Source organism: Globicephala melas, chromosome 5 (genome assembly GCF_963455315.2).
Source record: "Globicephala melas chromosome 5, mGloMel1.2, whole genome shotgun sequence".
NCBI classification, from domain to species: domain Eukaryota; kingdom Metazoa; phylum Chordata; class Mammalia; order Artiodactyla; family Delphinidae; genus Globicephala; species Globicephala melas.
The window spans coordinates 26,878,407-26,899,558 of NC_083318.1; the positions used below are offsets into that span (position 1 = coordinate 26,878,407).

General features: G+C 40.5%; 1 protein-coding gene across 50 annotated transcripts in view; it reads right to left on the reverse strand.

Moving 5' to 3' along the window:
- Positions 1-1,188: 1,188 nt before the first annotated feature.
- ANK2 (ankyrin 2) overlaps positions 1,189-21,152 on the reverse strand; it is a 690,343-nt gene continuing 670,379 nt past the window's right edge. For 25 of the 50 annotated variants that reach the window (XM_060299047.2, XM_060299051.2, XM_060299046.2 and 22 more), the window contains 9 exons: positions 19,889-20,020; positions 18,460-18,603; positions 15,486-15,768; positions 13,554-13,842; positions 11,140-11,232; positions 10,561-10,644; positions 10,285-10,449; positions 9,098-9,280; positions 3,303-3,453 (listed from right to left, as the gene is read on the reverse strand). In XM_060299047.2, the coding sequence (XP_060155030.1) occupies positions 3,439-3,453; positions 9,098-9,280; positions 10,285-10,449; positions 10,561-10,644; positions 11,140-11,232; positions 13,554-13,842; positions 15,486-15,768; positions 18,460-18,603; positions 19,889-20,020 (1,388 nt within the window). In that variant the 3' untranslated portion in view covers positions 3,303-3,438. Of the gene's footprint in view, positions 3,454-6,627; positions 6,720-9,097; positions 9,281-10,284; positions 10,450-10,560; positions 10,645-11,139; positions 11,233-13,553; positions 13,843-15,485; positions 15,769-18,459; positions 18,604-19,888; positions 20,021-21,152 lie in introns of all 50 variants that reach the window. The other 25 variants (XM_060299057.2, XM_060299080.2, XM_060299087.2 and 22 more) reach the window with 9 other exon arrangements.

Here is a 21,152-nt window from a genome sequence, read left to right on the forward strand (position 1 = left end):
ATTAAATATTTGTTTAGCTTCCCTTTATCTGTTTTATTCATGTGCTTGTCTACTTGCCCACACCCAGACCTTCCGTGATGACATAAATGACACAGGCATCTCAAGTTCAAGTTTGTTTCAATGTGCCTGTATTTAATTTGCAACTCTTTATGAGACGTGCATAATCTTCCCTCAGTCTGGAGGGCTCCCCGCAACTTCACATCTTAAATATATTTCTGTAAAAGGTCATATGAATCACTGTTCCTTTTTTTTACTGGGGTTTGCACACCACATAATTAAACACGGGAAGACACTGAACATTCTCTGATGCTTTAATCTCCTTAATTCAAACTCAAGGCAATGGAAGCTCAGAGTTCCTGTCAATAGAAAGCACAGCACGTGAAACAAATGGGAGGAAGAGGGATGGTCACACAGACACCCCCACTCTGGAAAAAAAATTTTTTTGACTCTCTTTTCTTTGAAATATTTCAAGCATAACTGGTACTTTAATTTTGGAAGGTCTTGTAAATCATCCAGGCAGATAAGCCAGATCCAGTGAGTTTCCTATCTCATACTAGATAAGATTTAAATAAAACTTAATTTTTAAACCATGTCTTTCTGTTCTGTTTTTGCAGTAAAAAATGCTATAGCAGCACTAAAGGGAGTTTTCAAAAAGCAAAACCCAAAATAGTCTCCAAACAAAACTGATTCCAGTTTTGCATATTCCTGCCCTGTCTTTATTTCTATTAACGGATCCATTTCATTTCTAATTCTCAGTCAATGAGAGAGAACTAAAACCCCAGAGCTAAACACTGCTCCCAAAGGCAGAAGGTGTTTCCTGAGAGCCATGACCTTACAGGAGAGAAGTGAATCCGGGGTCCTTCTCTGTGCTGCCCACCCCTGGATCCCCTCTCCTCATGTCCTCCAAGCCCACAAGTTCCTACTTCTCATTTACTAGTGATCCCAAAACGAAATCTTTGTTTTTCTCCCTTTGCATAACGATCGCAATGAAAGTTCTTTGAGGGCAGGGATACAATCTTTCTGTTTCTCCCAGTGCTTAAACAGTGTTGGGCATAGAGCATATTCAGTTACCAAATAAAGAGAACAAAGGCAAGCTGCTTTTCTTTTGGCTTCACGTCTATTTCATCTCTTTAATAACGTCTCACCTCCTGAAATCACAGGTGAGTTCTAAAGAAGAACAAATCACTGTTGCCACACTTGACACTTGTACATTTTATTTAATTAAATCAGCCATTGTACACATTGCAGCTATGTATTGTTAGTGTTGTATTTTTTTCCATTAACTAATACATGCCCTCATAGATATATTCAATTAGTGTTATCACCATGGGAACAAGATGCTGATTCATCAACTGAAAATTCACTTCTTCTCACATTATTCAAGTTTTCTGATTACACAGCAAAAATCAAAATCAAAAAAAGGTGATTAACCATTATGTTGTTACACAGACATCATCTGCACTGCAAATAACACAACAGAAATGCTTTTCTTGAGCTCCAGTGAAGGTGTAGAGAAGGAGGCCATGGTATGTCCAAAATGTTTCACCGTTGGCCTCCTTCGTTTTGGCGGCCAAAGATGCTTTCTTTCCTATCCAGCTGCCAAACGTGCTAGCATTCAAGGCTTAGGAGATCTGGCTTGTGGGAAACCTCCCTCCCAGGAAATCTTCTCTCTTGGCAAAATTACTTGAAATGATGAAATGCCATTGTTTGTCATCTTTGTTTTTGACATTCAGAACAATGAGTCATTTTTGCACAACAGGAAAAGACCAGATAGAATTCGAAAATGTTTAATCCCTGGAGGATAGACTCTGGTTTTCAAAATTTTTAAATTTCATCTTCATTGAATATACTTTTCTTTAACAAATAACTGATTCAAAATGTATACCGTTTATATGAATATATTTGTGAATATATATATATATGTTAAAATGCTACACAGCTTCCACCACTAGAGGAATAAGGAATAGGACATGGAAATCACTCAGATGATTAAAGTCCCTTCTTTGAAACAAACAAACAGGAAAGTGCACAAATGCACTTCAGGGTTTCCAAGGGAGTTTGGATTTCAAATAAATAAACCCAAAATTTTAACCCAAACCAAAATTTTCAGGATTTCTCAATCTCGTCTGCAAGCTAAAAAACAGACCTAGCTGAAAAGTGAAAAGTGCTTGCTCAGGGTAAAAAGAATGAAAACCATCAATGTGATTAGAAGATGGGTTTGAACTGTGGTTTGATTCTTAAATGCTACATGCAGGTATTAGAGAAGATATAAACCTGGAAGAAAAAAATGAAAGAAACCACTCCAACACGGTGAAGGAGTTTAACCGTTTGTGTAGGGGGCAAATCTTGTTTCCAATGAATTATCTACAGTGCAGTGGCCAGGAGAAAGTACCACCAATAAGACAGCGTGGTTTGCTAAAGCAGCAATGAAAACTGGAAAACTACAGTAGTTATAGCTTTTTAAAATACCCTGCCAACATGTCCCAAATCTAAAGGACCTGAAGATGCTAGACAGCTGCAGGATGCCACTGCTGGCAACTGAATACCTCACCGCTTCACCTCGTTGCCACTTCTCCCTTCCTCCCCTCCCTCAGTGGCTGCTGGAGAGTCATAAATCACAGCTGGCCAGCACCAGCAATAAGTGCTTAGTTAGGACAGTTCTTCAAGGTTATGAACCCATCTTTCACTAGGAGCCAGGGCTACTCTGGAAGTTCTAAGGACATGGTAGGTCTGAAGCGCTTCTTTTGCAGGAGAACTGTATTACGTTCGATTGTGTTAGCAATATCTTAGTGAACCATTGTTCAGCAATTCCTAGAGGCCTTTTATTCCGTGATGCCCAGTGTAGTTACGACAGGCAGTGGTTTTAATATGTTGTTCGTCTGAGCATTTTAGCTATATATATTGTACACGGGTATCTCTTTGAAGGATTCCTAGGTATCGTCATTTGAAGAGGTCTGCAGGTGAAGTTCTTCTGTTCAATGGATTTTCATGGAGCTTGTGCAGAAGCCAAGAAGAATAATGGAGGTGGCCAGGTCCCAGGTGAGCACAGACACAACAAAGGAGTGGATACAGCATCCAGGATGAAGGATGCTATCTTTGGTCACAAATTAGCTTACAGTTAAAGAGGATGGGGAAAAACTCAAAAATGCAGTGTATATGCTAAGGGTGGAAATCCCATTCATCAAGCCAGTTAGTTCACTCCTCTAATGAAACGGGAAGTTGCATATCGAGTGAATGTGTGGTTTCTGGTGTGAGAATTGGACAGCCTCTCATTTGGCCTCTTGCTTCAAGTCCTCCTTGCAGAAATGCCGAAGGAGTCGCTTGAGGTCATGCTGGAGGTCGTCCTGGTCTAGTGCTTCTGGGACATCCTCCAGGTGCTCCAGGTAAATGCGTTTTCCATGCTGGTCCTTCACCACAGCCCTCTTCTGGGTTCTAGCTTTACTCATTGTTGTCCTGGAGGAAAACAGACAAGAGAACATTATATTCTTTCTTCACTGCTAAAAGGCAGCCACGACCTTTGGTATAAGAGTACCCATGATACGAAAGTACTGCTTATTGTCTTAACCTCTAGATATTTCTACACTGGGCTATTAGTAGGACAAGTACAGACATCTTTTCCCCTCTTCCTTTTAAACATGGTTCTCCTATGTTTAATGACTGAAATGACTCATGAGATTTTTAAAAAGTATTTTGGAACAAGGAGGTTTTTTAAAACCTTTAGGAAATATTTCAAATAAATGAAACCGTGCTTTCATATGATTCCCTCAGAAAGTAATTAACCACACAATCATTCATGTTTTGATTAGGAAAGAACGTGGCTCCTCCTGAAATAGCGATTCCATACGTAATTTCTGACAGGCTAAGAAAAACAGTTTTTGATTTAATTTATTTAAAATACCTTAGCTGCCAGCTTAATCCTTAGAGTACTACCTAGCTCAAACTTCCCGAAAATGTCCTAAGAGAACTTTTCCACGGGATATAGGTCTTTAAAAACTGGAATAATATTCTATCAGCATAAAGGCAGGTGACTACCAGCAAGAATTGCAGGTTGGCCCAGGCCTCTGACGCTTCATCCGGAGACAGTGGGGAAGGGAGAGGGAAAGGAAAAAACCCGAGAGACACATCCTTCCTCTGTCTTCCCAGCACGCAAGTACTGACCCACTTTATACCTCCTACAGCTACTCAACAGTGTACTGATTTCTTGGCCCGTCATCAGACTGGCCATTACTTGAGAAAAGCGGCTCTGACGTACTATTACGTCGGTACTATTATTTTCCTGCATCCTTTCTTGAAAATGATTATACTGTGATTTGTTCCCTCTCAGTTCTTCTCCCTCTCTACTTGTTTATGTATTTACTTTTGGTTCCATTGGATTTTCGTGGCTGCGCGCAGGCTCTTCTCTAGTTGTGCCGAGCGGGGGCTACTCTTCGTTGTGGAGCATGGGCTCTAGGCGCGCGGGCTTCAGTAGCTGTGGCGCACGGGCTTAGTTGCTCCGCGGCATGTGGGATCTTCCCGGACCAGGGCTCGAACCCATGTCCCCTGCATTGGCGGGCGGATTCTCAACCACTGCGCCACCAGGGAAGTCCCTTCCTCTCTACTGGTAAATATAATTCTTCATTCCGCAAATATGTGGTGAACGTGCCTTATGGGCCAGGTACTATTATTATAATAACAAGTAAGGAAACTGGATCTCAGAGAATTTAAGCAGTGCTCCAAAAAAATAATAATCCAGTTACTACGCAGCGGGGCCAAAAGTCAAAGACTCCAGAGCTTGAATCTGTAACCACGACGCCATGCAGCCTTGCTTTACACTGCCATCAGAAGGATCAGTTTTCGTAGCTTTACCCAGCATTTTCCTTATAGATTCCTAGTGTCCAGAAGCTGGGGGCTCTGCCCATAGGCTGCCCTTAGCATTACTCTACCTTCCAACACCTCTATGCATGTCTTAAGATCACCTTGACTTTTAAAAAATGGCTGACTTCAGCCAGAACTCTTCTGGCTTTCCTTTGGACATCTTGTCTCCTACCTTCTTTCGTGTTTTCTTACCTCCCCTTTCCTTTGATTCTACATGAATTATTTTGTATCTGAAAGCAAACTTAAATTTGTTCCTTTTGATAAAAAGGTCCAATTTGGTTCCAGTGGTTGAAATCAGATTATGTTTTCTAACTATTCAGCATCCACATATATTTTTTTCTCCCCAAAGGCAAATATCTGACTATCGCTGCCAAGAGCTAGTAAAAACCTCTATGGCATTAGTGTCGGGGGATAAGCTTCTATCATAGGACATTCCCTGGTGTTTTGTGCTCACACATGTAGACACATATATTTATGAATACGCATATGTATACGACTCAAGCAGCGGGTATGATCAAATGTCTTCAGCAACATATAAGATAAAGTGTTGCAGATCACAAATAGACTTCCATGATTAAGTAGCTGTGGAACTGGATTGAGATGTCTATATCCCTAGCTTCGCAACTCACCAGCTGTCATTGCGAATTTTGGATTAATTGATCTCTAAATCTATTCCCATGTGAAGATCTCATGATGCTAGGGTGTCTGTGGTTTATGTGGTTCCATATGAATGATGGAGTAAAAGACTTAAAAAGTTCAGAGTATAAGAAGCACTTTATCCTTAATTCATATATAGCATTTTTAAAGTTCTGTGAGCAATTACTCTCTTTTACATTCCTAGCTGGGGCTGTTTTTCACATGTGGTTGGAGGGTGGAATCGTGACAGAACCTTTAATTTCACTGTTCTAATTATTATGCTCTACAGGCTAAACATAGCTTTGTAGAGTACTATAAATGACAATCTTTCTCTTCTTTTCAATGGAGTGAAAAGCACAACAGTAACTTCAATTTCCATTGTGTTTTTTCACTGCAAAGCTGAGAACGTTCTGTCAATCCTCACAGTGCTGCTAGAGGCCCAGAGAGAGGTGAGGGTACAGCCCAAGGCAACAGTGCCGAAGTTTACACATCAAATAGGTGATGGGGATGGGGGTGGACTGGAAAGCCTCATAGCTGGTCCCTGTTCATATGCACAAATACGAGCTGCTTACTGCTTTTAGGATACTTTCTTAACTTATTAAAGCCCCTGGTTTCAGCCTCGCTAGGTGCATTGAGGTTCAAACCTCATGTTATTTGCCACTCACGCTCATGTTATGTGCCACTCACATGCAGAGTCATGAAGCAGCTTGTTTAAAACAAAAACAAACAAAAACACCATGTGCCGTTCAAAGGAATGATTACCAAGAGCTGAAGGCAGCTGGTCACAAGATTAGTTTGTGAGCAATTGATTAGATTCCTCTTACTGTGCTGGGCAATGGAATATCCCAGCTGCTTGGCCTCAACGAAATTGATGACTCACTGAAACCCAGGGAGCGACTGTGTAAATAGTTGTCTGACTATCATCATGCCTTAGTATTACATTTAAAGCATCAAGAGGACACTTCAGGGATGACACAGCGACAGATGTACCACTTGACAAGTCTTACAATGCAGGGAGAGTCTGCAGTTTCCAAGGGGTTTTAAGGTAGATGCAGGGGCTCTATTTTTCTTTTCTCAAAATTGGAAAACTTTTTAAAGGTGTTAGTTGGCAAAGCATCACCCCATGCTAACCCAAACCTTCTAAGTATTGATCCATCCTCCTTCAGGATTTCATTCTCTACTAAACTGGGGGAGTGGACTTTCATGTGGCTACCTGTGTAACTCAGAGCCTGAAGTAAGAAAAAAAAGAAAAGAAGACAAAACCCATCATAAACCATAGACTGTAACATAACCTATTATTCTGCTTAACGAATAGTATAAAAAAACATGCTTGAAAGGATAAAGAAAAACAATTCTTCGGGGCAGATCTAATTATTGAGTTTTATTTAGCAAGTCTGTTAAATTTCTCCCATTTGTGAGGGAGATTTGTTCTACTGATAATTATTTTACAATTCTTGCAAACTATACTGGTTGACTTCTACTTTCGTGCTTGCCTTACCTGCATCCTTTCTGCAGTGAAGACTCTAATAACAAATACAATGAATAATGACCAGAGGCAAAAACAAGCAACGGACAAATAAGGCCCAAAGTGTATAATCAGATAATACATCTTTTGATTGTTCAAGGTCACCAGTTGTCAAAATGTGAAGAACTAAAAGTATTGAAAATAAGGTATGCTCTTAATATCCCAATGCATTCATATATAATCTCAATGCACATTGTGGGTATAAAAGAGGACATACATGTAACATTTAACTTCAAAATGTTTCAATAGCAAAGAATGTCTCAAAGATGTTTGCACATGCCCGCCATCCCTTAGGTGAAACCTTTGGCACCAGATGTGTTTTAGATTTCAGATTTTTTTTCCTTTTGGATTTTAGAAAGGTAATATGATGTATATACTGTATATTCTAATAGCTCAGATAGGATAGGGACAGCATCCTGTAATCAAAGCCATTGATATATCAATAGCAAAACATGAACATTCACTCTTGTAGAATAAAAAAGACTGCCAAGTCATTACAGCCCCATGTCAGTTCACATTAAGTTTTATTGCCAAATTAGCTTGCTACTAACTTATAAAACTTGTTTTGGTTTTCAGAATGTTGGGATTTTTTTTTTTTTAAGATATGGAAATTTATTTCAGATGATCTTCACCAGCACCATAAGTTCCATTCCCTGGATCAAAATTCTTATACCAACATTTTGATATCTTCAGTGTTCCAAATCCAGAATTCAAAATAGAAAATTGTGACATTTTATTCAAATTGGCTGCTCATTTATTGAAAAGACCTAGAATGTGTAGTTTGAAAAACATTCTAGACAATAAGCAGCAGCCTGAAACCCTCTTTTAACTGGTGATCTAGAAACAAAATATTCAATATTATATAAAATAAGCCAATTCATTTTTAATTGCCAAATGCTAATATAAGGTTATCAATTATGGCATTTGTAGCATTACAAATCTATTAGTTGTGGGGGTTTTATTAATTTTTATTGGAGTACGGTCGCTTTACAATGTTGTATTAGCCTCCACTGCACAACAAAATGAATCAGCATATACACGTACAGATATCCCCTCCCTTTTGTTTTTGTGTTTTTTTTTTGCGGTGCGCGGGTCTCTCACTGTTGTGGCCTCTCCCGTTACGGAGCACAGGCTCCGGACGCGCAGGCTCAACGGACATGGCTCATGGGCCCAGCCGCTCCGCGGCATGTGGGATCTTCCCAGACCGGGGCACGAACCCGTGTCCCCTGCATCGGCAGGCGGACTCTCAACCACTACGCCACCAGGGAAGCCCTATCCCCTCCCTTTTGGACTTCCCTCCCATTTAAGTTACCACAGTGCACTAGGTGAGCTCCAGAATGTTGGGATTTTTGAATTGTAATAAGTGTTTGTGGATGTCACTGTGGACCTGTTTCCTAATTATTGAAAATCAGAACTTAACTAATAAAAGATACCCGAATTTTCTTTAATGCCTATCGTTGGAAATATCTGAGAATATTAGCTAGCAAAGATAATGTACAATACCTATTTCTTTCCCTTACTAATTGGGAGTGCAAGTCACTTCTGGGACTTTTAGGCAAGATGTACAATCATGTCCCGACTTCAGAGATTCTGATTCTCATTGAGCTGAAGCGAATCCTGGTCATATGGATTTTTTTTTTTTTTTTTTTTGCGGTATGCGGGCCTCTCACTGTTGTGGCCTCTCCCGTGGCGGAGCACAGGCTCCGGACGCACAGGCTCAGCGGCCATGGCTCATGGGCCTAGCCGCTCCGCGGCATGTGGGGTCCTTCTGGACCGGGGCACGAACCCGCGTCCCCTGCATCGGCAGGCGGACTCTCAACCACTGTGCTATCAGGGAAGCCCCATATGGATTTTTTAAAGCTTTTAAGGTGGCACAAATGAACACAATAAGTTGAGTAAAATATTATTTCACTGTATACATTATTCAAACAGGAATTCTATTCTCTTGAATTATTCTGCATCCTTCCATGAATACATGTATGGAATGACACAATGATAAATGATTTTCTTCTCAAACACAAAGCACACATAAAATAACCCCCCCCCACACACACACACAGACAAAGTGATGATGCTTTATACCTCTTCAAAGTCATCTTTGGCTGAAGGAAGATCAGTGGCTAAACTAGAATCCCCCAGATGCTTCTCCATCCTCTCTCCATGTACCACAGTTGTTTTAACAACTTTGCTGACTCTACGGCCTTCCACTGGTTCAGCCTGAAATTGTGAGGTACTGGACAAAATGCTGGGCTCAGACAAAGTTACCTGATGAATGAAGGACATACAACATACAGTTTCTGACTGCCAAAATGTAACGATGATGAATTTTTCTATGTTAAAAAACACATTACAACGGTATATCCTGAAAACAGCATTTTGTCAACAAGAAGCAGTTAGAAGAAAACTCTAGAATCAATTGGTAATATCGATATTATGACTATATGTACACAGTACCAAATCAACCACTTAATTAGTCACTTGAACGAAAATTGGTCAGGAAGCTTCATGATTGAGAAATTGACTGCTCAGTGCAGTGCAGACATAGCACCCTGTCGATGAGCTCTCTTTTCCCATGTGTAAATGCTTTGTTTTGACATTATGGAGACAAAAGTAACCTCCAAAGGAGGAACCGTCAGAGCTATGAGAAACTGAAAATGTAGATTTTTAGAGAACCTCATGTGTATAATAATTACATTTTGAGGATGTGAATGAACGCGAGATGGTGAGAATCTCCCAAATGACATGTCAAAGAGAGTAAATATGTTTCTGAAAGAGGGAAGTAAAACAGAAAGAAATAAAACTATAAATCAAGTGAGTTTCTGGATCCTGATTTCAGTGACTCTGAAAAGCAGAAGTTTGGAAATCAAATATTTCTCTAAGGTGCCCTACAGAAGGCTGCTGCTGCCTACTGGGCAAAGCACCACAGTGCACTTGCACAAGTTTTTTTCAGAACCTACTGCTTGCCAGCCGATGGGATTGCTGTCTTTTAAAATTTGACTTTTGGATTTCTGCTGCAGTCAACTGAATTAAAGAGAAAGTAGAACTAGAAAGGACCAAAGACAATGAGTATAATGGTTACAAATCTCACTGATGGTTACCTAAAAATTCCACAAAATCACGAAGAGAAAAAATGAATGTGTAACTAAACGAAGACTGCCTTATAAAGGGGAGAAGTGAGGCCAATAGGAATAAGCAATCTCGTCCATCTCTCGTGAGCTGTATCTTACACCTCTCCATAAAATCAGTTCTGGAGAATCAGATGGTCTCACCTCCGACTGTTCAGTGTCACTCTTTAACACAATGCGCTTTATGACTTTGGAATAGCCATCCCCTTCCTCAATGTTGATGGGATCCTGTGGTGTTCCCTGCATCGTAATCTCTTCTTTCTCTGTGCCATCAGAGGAGACGTACCGCCTAATGATTTTCCTAGTAACCTGGAAGATATTTTATTCACGTATCTTGTTTTTGAGTGACAGTGCCAGGGTACTGATACATTTTAGACAGGAGGCTTGAAATTAACCATGGTGAGATACTTAAGATAATACCTTCTTTACCACAGTGTGTCCCTGCTCATCGATGTATTCTTCTTCTGTGACTGTTTCCGGAGGTATGTCAGGCATATCATCTCCCTACACATTTGAAAGAAAAGGGTCACTTCCATGTTTGGCATCAATGCTGAGGAACTACTCCCAAGTGCTTACAATGCCAGGAACGTTAGAAAATTAAAGGGGCTTTGAGAAGCATTGCTGAGATGCCAAATCCTGTTAAGTAGTATGTTTAAAAGAAAGAAAGGAAAAAGGTGGGTAATAACATGCTAGAGAACCTGACCAAAGTCAGCTCAAACTTAAGCAAACAAGCAAACAAACAAAAACAGACAAGCCAGAGGTGAGGTGGGTGGAACTGAAGAGGCTAAATCTTGCTCTTTGCTCTCTTGGAGGTAGGGGGTGAATGTCATTACCGCTGCATTTCTTCACAAACAGAACTTAGGAGAGTTACGGGATCTGCTTTCTGAAGGCCATGCACTACCTAAGGAGCATGCCAAGCCCTCCGTTCTAGGTCGGTCACTCTCGAAGGGTTACGGGGACAGAACTGTCCCGGACGTGCAGTAATTTAACAGCTGGTACCTGAATAATCACTCGTCGGCGGACAACCCTGGTAGTTAGCATCGCTTCCTCATCTGAGCTGGCCTCCAGCTCACCTAATTCCTCTGTTAGCTCCTGGTGGAAGCATGGAAGCACTTTTTTTTTTATCATGCTAAGGAATGTCCTCACTACTCGTTTCTGCTTTAGCTCACACTGGTTTCCGAAAGCTTTATTCATGGTGATTTTGGTGGAAAAGCCAGCAGGAGTGAAAACAGTGCATGCTGGGCTCAAACTTCAGTGAGAATATAGCTTTTTGTTCTTTGAATGAAAAAAACAAATTCTGGATTCTGAAAGCTGTCTGAGCACCCATCTGTCAAAATCCATCAGAAGAAACAAGCAGCTTGCCCACATTACATCTTGGACTCAAACTCCTGGCGAATAACCAAATGTAAGCATAGACCCTAGGCAGCACGATAAATACTTGTGAGCCATTGCCTCTTGGGCTTAGGCTTAGAATGATCCAACCAAAGGTATAGAAATGTCTTAATTCTTGTAGCAGAACTTTCTGCAGGAAGTCAAAGTTTCCTGTAGTTATTATCTGGCCAGTAGTACATTTCCCTACTGGCAAGACAGAGGAAGGCAGACGGGCTACGAATAGTATTAGACTCATTTTGCAGAGAAGTTGAGGTGCAGAGGCCAATCCAATTTTATGGGTCTGGCCCAAAGCCAAAGCCGGAGCTAAGAACATAACTTTAGATTAAAACGTATGTCTTGGGAGCTACATATCGAATCACTCTTTCCTAATGGAATGCTATTAAAAAAAAGAAAGGAAAACTCAACTAAATTTTGTCAACAGAGTTTAAAATACCGCTTATATTTCTATATTCTTTCCTGCTAAGGAAAACATGTAAATTTTAAACCAAATTATTCTTTAAATACACTTAGGAATCTGCTGCCTAGAAATATGGTCAGCAAGAAAAGTGATTGAAACTGGACCCTCAAGTCAGGGTCACGAGAGGATAAGGGTCAAAATAGGAAGCTTAAGAATTGGAAATTCATCAAGAATAAGTAGAACAGGCCCATATAAATAATGTGGAATACAGGACAACTTGTCAAAATTTATTTACATACACAGAACAGATTAAATATATGAATTATCCAGATAACTGTCTCAAGCCTATGCTTCAATTAGCCTATAGATTCTTAGACTAAAATTGGCAACTTTTAAGTCCAGACAGCATCTACCAAACATTTTTACTAGGATTCATTTAAGCCAAAAACTTGGAGATGAATAATTCTATACAAAGGCAAACTTGGAATAAAAATCCATTCATGGGATGAATTCATTATTTAAGATAACTGCCAAAATTTCGAGCAGTTCTCATCTGCCTGGACCTCCGCTAATTTTAAACTATGATTTTAGATAAATCCTGCTAGCAGATATCACACTCATAGTGAACAAAAACAAATGTAGATGTTAAGCCCAAAGATATGTCATATCACTTTCTCCCCCAGAGTTTTAACTATTTTATAAAACATTCTTTCTTAAAAGATGTATATTCATGCTTTAAAAATACTTCGACGTATGTTTTTGAATCCAAAAAGGAAAAATATATCTAATTTAATCCTCTACAGAGTTACTGGAATGCAGATTCTTCTCCCTCTCCTGGCCTCCCTGGGATTCATTCTGATTCAGGAGTCCTAAGTAGGGAGGGATCAAGCCCTCCAGCTAAAGCTGAGGGATATGAACCATTCAGACCAGTTTTGAGAATAAATGGTTTAAATGAGTTTCTCCACCTCTCTTCACAACATCAAAGCTCACTTAAAGACAAAGGAAAGACTGATGCATATTCACCCTGCTATCGATTTTCTGACATTTAGAACCAGCCATCAATTTAGGCATAATGTCCTTTTCATGAGTCATTCTTAAAATAAATATAAGGAGATTTCGCTTGGAAATAATCCTTCCTCTAATGAGAAAAATTTGTTTTGGGAGTAAACCCCACTCAATATCCACAATTTGTGTGCTCATCACCTGACAGCACGGACCTAATGAGCAAGCGTGCAGGTTCCAGCAATTTCCCATGGCAGGCTGACTTACTTACCTGAGGCTCGGTTAATTCCCCTCACTAGTCTTCTTTATGCCCAAGATTACTAATTTTGAAAAGTTACATCTGGTATATTGTTTCACTCCAGGGTTCATTTCTCTTAGCAAAAGGGTTTCCATCTATAAAATTAGGGCTGATGGTCAAGTAGCTAGAAATGGAACCATGTATCATCTTCTTCTAGATTCACCGGTTCTCAGATTTTAAAAGGGATTGAGGGCTTCCCTTGGCCCAAGATAATTAATTTGGCAAACCTTTCTGTGAAAACATAAGCCATCAGAGAAATGGAAACTGGGAGAAGGTTTGTAGCTTTGTTACATGTGGGCAAGGAAATAGAGGAGGAGATTTTACCTTTTGAAAAGCAGCATCTTCATCGAGCCTTTCAAAGGCCTGTGGCTGGTCATCGGCTGATTCCACTATCACGAGGCTGGTTTTTCGAGGCGAACTCTCTTCCCTACGTTCTGGGGGCTCTTCGGGTTCTTGCACAATGGGAGAGTCTCCCCGCTCACTTGATGTCGGGGTCTGGAGATATGGCCTCTCCTCCTCAGTAGGGGTGATTTCCTCAGGTGTCTTGGTGGGAGAGCCAGATGCTGCCATAGCCTTTTGAGTCTCTGACACTTCTGTCCCTGGGGTTGTCACACTGAAACAGAAAAGCCCAATTATACCATGAGAGCATATGCATTTCCACCCCTGCTGATGCAAGGGATTTGGAAGGAAAGATGGAACTTGTCTTCACAGTCCGTGAAAGTCTAAAGAGGTTTTGTAAATTTGGCTAAGAAATGAAATGTGAATAAAAATTACATGTAAAATACAGAATACAGTTACAGCTCATTGATCTAGCATTGATTGGGAAAAATGTATTCTAAAATAATAAAAATTATCCTCAAATGTATTACCATTTCCTAATCTCTACAAAGTAGAGATAATTAATAATGAGAGATATTAATAAATAATAATTTCATCTTTCCTTTGATAACTCAAGGTAATACTGATGATTTGAGGAGGTATATATAGCAAAGATCTATAGACAATAAGGCTTTTGAAGCAAGGATCAAAATTTGGCAAAATTTCAAAAAAGCAATATATAAACCCCATGTTAATATAGTTACCATAATCATAAACATAGGGAGATTCTTATTATCCATCCAGAAAGCTGCGTTACTTGATAGGAAGATCTGTTGGCATTGAAACTTTTTCTACTGATATAGTTTGGAGATAAGCAATGTAATCTTTACAATACTCCTAAAAGAAAAAAATTATCTGCTTGTTCTGCTCCTTCCTTCTAATTTTCTGTCACTCCATAGATATTAAATGCCCAAAGTGCCTTTCTGATAGCCCCTCTTTGCTTCCCATCTTTTTCTCTTTCCTTCTCTCTTTTCCTGACCTATTCTTTATGCTCTCCCCTACAATCTAAAGGTAGATGGGTGAGGGGGCAGTGCTCCGTGGAAGAAAAGCTCATTTCAATACCCCTTTCGCCCTTTTCTCAAGTTCCAGTGACTCCAGCACAAAGCTCACTCAAGGACAAAGGAGATGCTGTGTTACAGCCTCCTGACACGCTATTCTCACATTTCAGGGCTGGGACATGCTTGCCTTTCTCATGATCTGGTTGCTTTTTCTAGACAAGAAGTGTCATTTATACAACTCCTTTCTGCCTTTGCTTCCAGAAAGCCCAGAACTTGAGTTCTAAGCTGACTGTGCTCTGCAGCTTCCTTTAGGCAGAAGCGCTCTAGAAGACTTCTCTTTATTCCCACCCCAACCCCTGACGGCCTTTCATTCTGTGTGAGTAATCTGTGTTGCATTTCTATTTTTATTGCTAGCCACCTCACAGCTTTGTTGAAATACACAAGGGCTGCTTCACCTACAGTGTCACTGTTCACCTTCTGAACCAGCCAGGGTGTGACAGGCACATATACAGAGAAGTGAGGTGCAGCAAACATACGAGTAATAACTGTGGTCTACAGTTTCAACAATGGTTTCACAGGCATATCCGTGACCTTTGAGCCTGTCAGATGAATAAGGTGGATATTATTATCACAATTTATAGACGTGGAAACTGAGACTCAAAGGGCTTAGGCCTTTGCCCAAGGTCATGGAACTGGAAGTCGGCTCAAGCAGGCTTGTGCCACACAACACCGTCACAGTCATGTCTCAAGTACTTTGCTTTTTTTCCTGTAGTTCTGAAAACTATTTGAAAACGCTTTACGCTTGTATACGCTTGGCACCCTCTGCATATTGGCTTGTGTCTTTGGAAAGACCCCGCATAGGCTTTCTTTTGGAACTCACAAGTATTCCTGCTGTTCGAGGGCTGACTCTTCAGGCAGGTCTTGCATTTTCCCTGAGAAATCCTGTTGAACTTGTTCCTTGTGAGTCTGGGGAAGGAGCTCTGTTGCTGAGCCGTCGCCCTCAGTTTTGGAGATGCTATCCTGAAAAGTGGAGTAACCGACAGAAATGTCTTCCTCCGAGACGATGGGAGGGTGATCATAGGACTCGTCCTCCTTAGAAGCAGTTTGCTCCTGCTTCTGCTTGTGCTGGGCGGTGCAGAGCTCCTCTTGAAGTACTGAGAACCCTACAGGGGAGAACGATTCAAATTAAGTATTTAATTGAAGCTAAAATATATTAAGTGGGTATTTATTAAGCGACTACTACATGCCATGTCTGTGATCAGTCATGGTTACAAAGCTGAAAGAGGCACTGTGCCTGCCTTCAAGATGCTGACCATCTAGGGAAGCTCAGGCAAGTAAGAGATAATTAAATGCAGAGTGACTGGGCCACAGGTGCCGGCCAATGAATGCCGAGCATCCAACTCAGGGTTAAAGAATCAGGAAAAGAAATGCAGAGGGTATGGCATCTTAAGGAGGCCTAAAGATAGGCAGGTATCAACTGCGACAGTTGAGGCATAAATCTACATGGTAAGAAGAGCATTAATAATAATAATAAATAGCTAACACATTCTGAATATTTACTATGTGTCAGGCACCATTCTAGGTGCTTTACAAGTAGTAACTTGTATTAAACAACACTCTGAGGTTGGTACTCTTTTGATGAAGGGTCTATTAGGCCAAGCTAAGGAATTTCATATAGCAAGGGCAATAAGGAGTCACTGAAAAACTTTCGGTAGAGGTGTGATTGACCTTCATCTATCTAGTTATTCACTCAGTAGATATATATTGAGTATCAACACTGTAGTAGGTGCTGTTAGATGCTGGATACGTAGCAGTGAACAAGACAGAAGAGGCTTCTGGCCTGACTGAACTTGCATTTCTGCAGATTCCTATTTCTGAAACCAGGGTAAAGGTACAAAGAAAAGAGGGCCAGTTTTTTAGATAGATTTGTCGGAAGAGGCTCCTCTTAGGAGCTGATACTTGAGCAGAGGCCTGAATAAAGTGAGAGAAAAAGGTACCGGGTGATCTTAGGGAAGAAAACTACAGAATGCAGGCAAAAGGAAGCACCAGAGCCTGGCAGCCTGAGAAGGTGTAGGGTGGCCAGGGCACAGCCCAGAGGCCAGGTGTCTGGGACCTGGGAAAGAGGGAGAGAGATGGGAGATGGGCCGAGCTATGAGGCTCTTGCTGAACAGTAACACATGCCATCATGTAAACCTATGGAAAGTAAGCTGCAGAAAGACATTGAGGAAGACTGTCCTATAAAATAAGAAAATAAAAAAAAAACAAGAAGAGAGGTTATCATGGAAAGTGAGTGAAGAAAATATCTTAAGAAGAAGGGATTAACTTTCTGTGTCAAATGTTAAGAAGAGGTAAAGGAAGATGAAGACTGAGAATGGCGTCAGTGCATTTGGCGATGAGGAAACAATTGGTTAATTTTGCAAGATTCTCTTCTGTGGCGTGGTGATGACAAAACCTGACTTGTGTGGATTCTAGAGGCAGTTCTAGAGAGAAGGGAAGAGAGAAAGTAGAGAGTAGTGACAGAAAAGTGAGACTATTCTTCTGAAGAGATTTCCCATGAAATGGATGGAGAAACAGAGCAGTCATACAGGGGAGCATATAGGGTGAAAGGAGTTATTTGCTTTGCTTTGTTTTTAAAGCTGGGATCTATTAAAGCACGTTTCAGTGCTGTTCACAATGTTCTAGTTGTAGGAGCCAGAGTGGGTGATTGCAGAAGTGAAGTCAATAGTTGGTAAAAGGGGATGAGATCTAGTACAAAAGAAGAGATGATGGCTTTAGCAAAGGAAGGCCATTTCATACAGCGGGGAAGGTAGAGTATAAGCACTGAGATGCACTTAGGTTGAGAGACTTTGTGGTGAAAGAATATGGACATTTGCTTACAGGTATTCCTATTTTTTCTAAGGAATATGAAGTATGGTCATCAGGTTGGAATAAATAAAAAGAAGAGTAATGTTGGAGGCTTGAAAGAAGAGAAAGTGTAAAAATAGCAATGAGAGAGAGAGAAGGAGAAAGAATGGGAGTGAGTGAGCATGGAAGTGAATGAGGGTGGATTCGAGAAACTTTAATACTGAAAAGGGGGTAGGACCAGTGACTAGAGGTCCAGTGGGTTTGCAGAATTATTGTGTAGAAGTAAAAGAGGATGTAAGTATAATGCTTCAAGTTAGGACCTGGAAGTAGTACAGTCACTGATAATGATGTAGTTTGGGTTGTGGGCACAGAAATGGGTCACTAAGGTAGAGTAAAAGACACAAGTATCAGAAGTACCACCCAGGGGCTGAGGAAAGGGCACTGGACGGGTCATCCATGTTGATGGCTGTTATGGACTGAATGTTTGGGTCCCCTTCAAATTCATATGTTGAAACCCTAGTCCCCACGTGATGGTATTCAGAGGTGGTAACCCTGCGAGGTAATTAGGTCATGAGGGTGGAGCCCTCATGAATGGGACTGGCACCCTTATAAGAAGAGGTCAGAGGGCTAGCTATTTCTCTGTCCCCTACGTATGGACAGAGCAAGGAGACAGCCGTGTACAATCTAGAGTAGGGCCCTCACCAGAACCCAGCCATGCTATCACCCTGATCTCCAATTTCCAGTTTTCAGAACTGTGAGAAACAAATTTCTGTTGTTTAAGCTACCCAGTTCATGGTATTTTGTTACAGCAGCCCACGCTGACTGAGACAATGATGAAATAACAAAGAACGAGAGGGATGGGGGCACCTAAAATGGGCAGGGAAGTCTCAGGAGAAGAACGTACCAGCAAAGGCCATGGTCGACGCTCTGAAAAAAGGAAGACAGTGGGTCCAGTTGCCTGAATTGACCATACATCACAGACACTCATACACATACACAAATTGTCTGACCTTCACTATGATCCAGTGTAATGGTCTGTTCAATCTCTGCATAGCTATGACTGATGCGCTCCTGGAGAGGCTCTGTGCTGGTCTCCATGAGATGAACAATATCCATTCGGTTGATCTTGGTGAGACATTCAATGAGACTGGTATCTGGGATATCAGAGAAAAACTATTTATTACACCTAAGGGCTACTCTTTTAAAAATCTCTTTCATTTAGTTGCCTTACTGAATTTTTTTGGTGATATATTGTAAGCATAGGAAAAATTTACTACAATTTTGATGTTTGTACAAGAAACAGCCAAAGCCCAATTAAGGGTCTTTGTAAACGTAAGCAAACAAACAAGGGCTATGTAGGAAATGGGTGACAGAGCATATGCGCATAAGCCCTAAAGGCGGAGTTGCTAGATTACACAGAGGACACCCTGTCAAATGTGAAGTTTAGATAAAAGACAAATTGTTTTAGTAAAAGTATATCCCCAATACTGCATAGGATATGCTTATACTAGAAAAGTACCTGTTGACTATCTGAAATTTAAATTTAACTGGGTGCTCTCAATTTTTATTTGCTAAATCTGGCAATCCTACCTAGAATAATGGTAAGAGAAGGAAAGATAAATGTGGGCTAGATGTAAATAAGGGAGGTCTCTAGGTAGGTCTTCAAAGAGGCATTAAACAAAGTGGCAAACTTAGACCAGCTGAGGGATAAGCAGTAGTTATGTTCTGTATCACTTCCCATTTTATTTGATGTGGTCAGAATATCATATATAAATCATTATGTAGAATATCTACTTGACATTTCCCCCGATTTTATTTATTTATTTATTTTAATTAAAAAAATTTTTTTTCGGTACGCGGGCCTCTCACTGTTGTGGCCTCTCCTGCTGCAGAGCACAGGCTCCGGACGCGCAGGCTCAGCGGCCATGGCTCACGGGCCCAGCTGCTCTGCGGCAGGTGGGATCTTCCCGGACCGGGGCACGAACCCGTGTCCCCTGCATCGGCAGGCGGACTCTCAACCACTGCGCCACCAGGGAAGCGCCCCCCCATTTTAGTTATTTAGGAGTAAAGGAAGCAGGAACTGAATGTAATGCACCATCAGTAAGACAATGGCTAATAAAGCAAGTGTGTCTGCTGTCAATACATAGAAAATTTTAGGACTTTAATAACTTTCCTGTTAGCAGCCAGTGCTAGTATCACTTTCCACTATGCTTTCACTTTCCATGCTTTAATGCTGTTCAAAGGAACACAGTACAAGAATTTTTATGCAACATGCATATTTGAGAAATGTTACAGCTTCTTCTCATTTGCTTACAGTAGCACTTCAGGTTGATGGCATCTGTCATTTTATCTTTTTACTGAATTTGCATAAAAGGTTTGTTGAACAAGACTTTTTTCTACCTCCGGCCTATTGCCTTTTACATATACCTCTCCACCTACCTGTCGCATGTTTCCCATCCCTTTCTAGCCAGTACTTCAATAGTGCATGACTCTGGTCTTGGAGGGAGTTAGGGTTCTCAATTCGAATTTGATGAATTTGCTCCTCAGTGAAATCCAGTTCTCTTGCTAATTCTAAAAGAGAAAATACTCCTCTGTAAATACATTACCTTCATAGTTTGAGTCTCTACACCTTGCCTTGTGATTTTGTAAATGATGTGTTCTTCGTATTGCTGTAACAGAGTTCCTTTATCTTTTCCTACTTATTAGAAATGACTCTCGTATGCCTTTGTTCTTCTAGCACTAACTGCAGATATTTTCCTTAAATTTGGGTATAGAATTGATCACTGTCATAGTGGAAATAGTAAGTTTGAGGCAATGATGATAAAATATGTAAATTCAGGACCATTTAATTCCAAAATTTGGAAGAGACCATTAATACTGGCTTATACTCTTAACCAAGACAATGGAAAATAAATGACTGAAAACAGTAGAAAGAGACCATGTCTCACTTTTAATCATAATTAGGGGACTTGCAAATACTACAAATTCTGTTTCTGGGTACTTGGATAAATACTGGTTGTAGCTATATTATGGTGGTTGGATAAACTCCTTTCTGCGATTTGATGTCACATGAACAAAAGGTCTGGGAAGGATTAACTGACCTAGGGAAGAAGCCTCAAAGTTTTCCTTTAAAGTCTACCATTAACATTCTATATGGTTGCTTATACATTGAGGTATGTGTGCACGTGTGTGTGTGTGTGTGTGTGTGTGTGTATGTGTGTGTGTGTGAATGAGGTGTCTTTTCGGAGGGCAATTTGCCAATATCTTTCAAAATTAAAAATATACATATATATATAAAAAAAAATACATATATTTACGCAGCTTTTTTTCTTCTAGGAATATGCCCTATAGAAACACCCACAAAAATTTATCGGTGCATAAGGATATCTACTGCCACTAACAGGAAACAACCTAAGTAGCCATCAGCAAAGGCCACTGATAAAATTATGGTACCTCCATAGAGTGGAATTAAATAGCCATTTAAAAGAAGGCCATAGATATTTCTATGCTGATGGAGTATTTACGAAGAATACTGTTAAGTAAAATTTTGCTTATTTTTAAATAATAAGCATAGATGTGGGCACTGCAGATTTTTTTCTGAATACATGAGAAAGTGTTAGCAGTTACCTTTGAGGAAAGGGGCTCAAAGATGAGATGTAGGTGTGAGAGACTTATTTATTTTTTATTTTATACCATTCAGTGA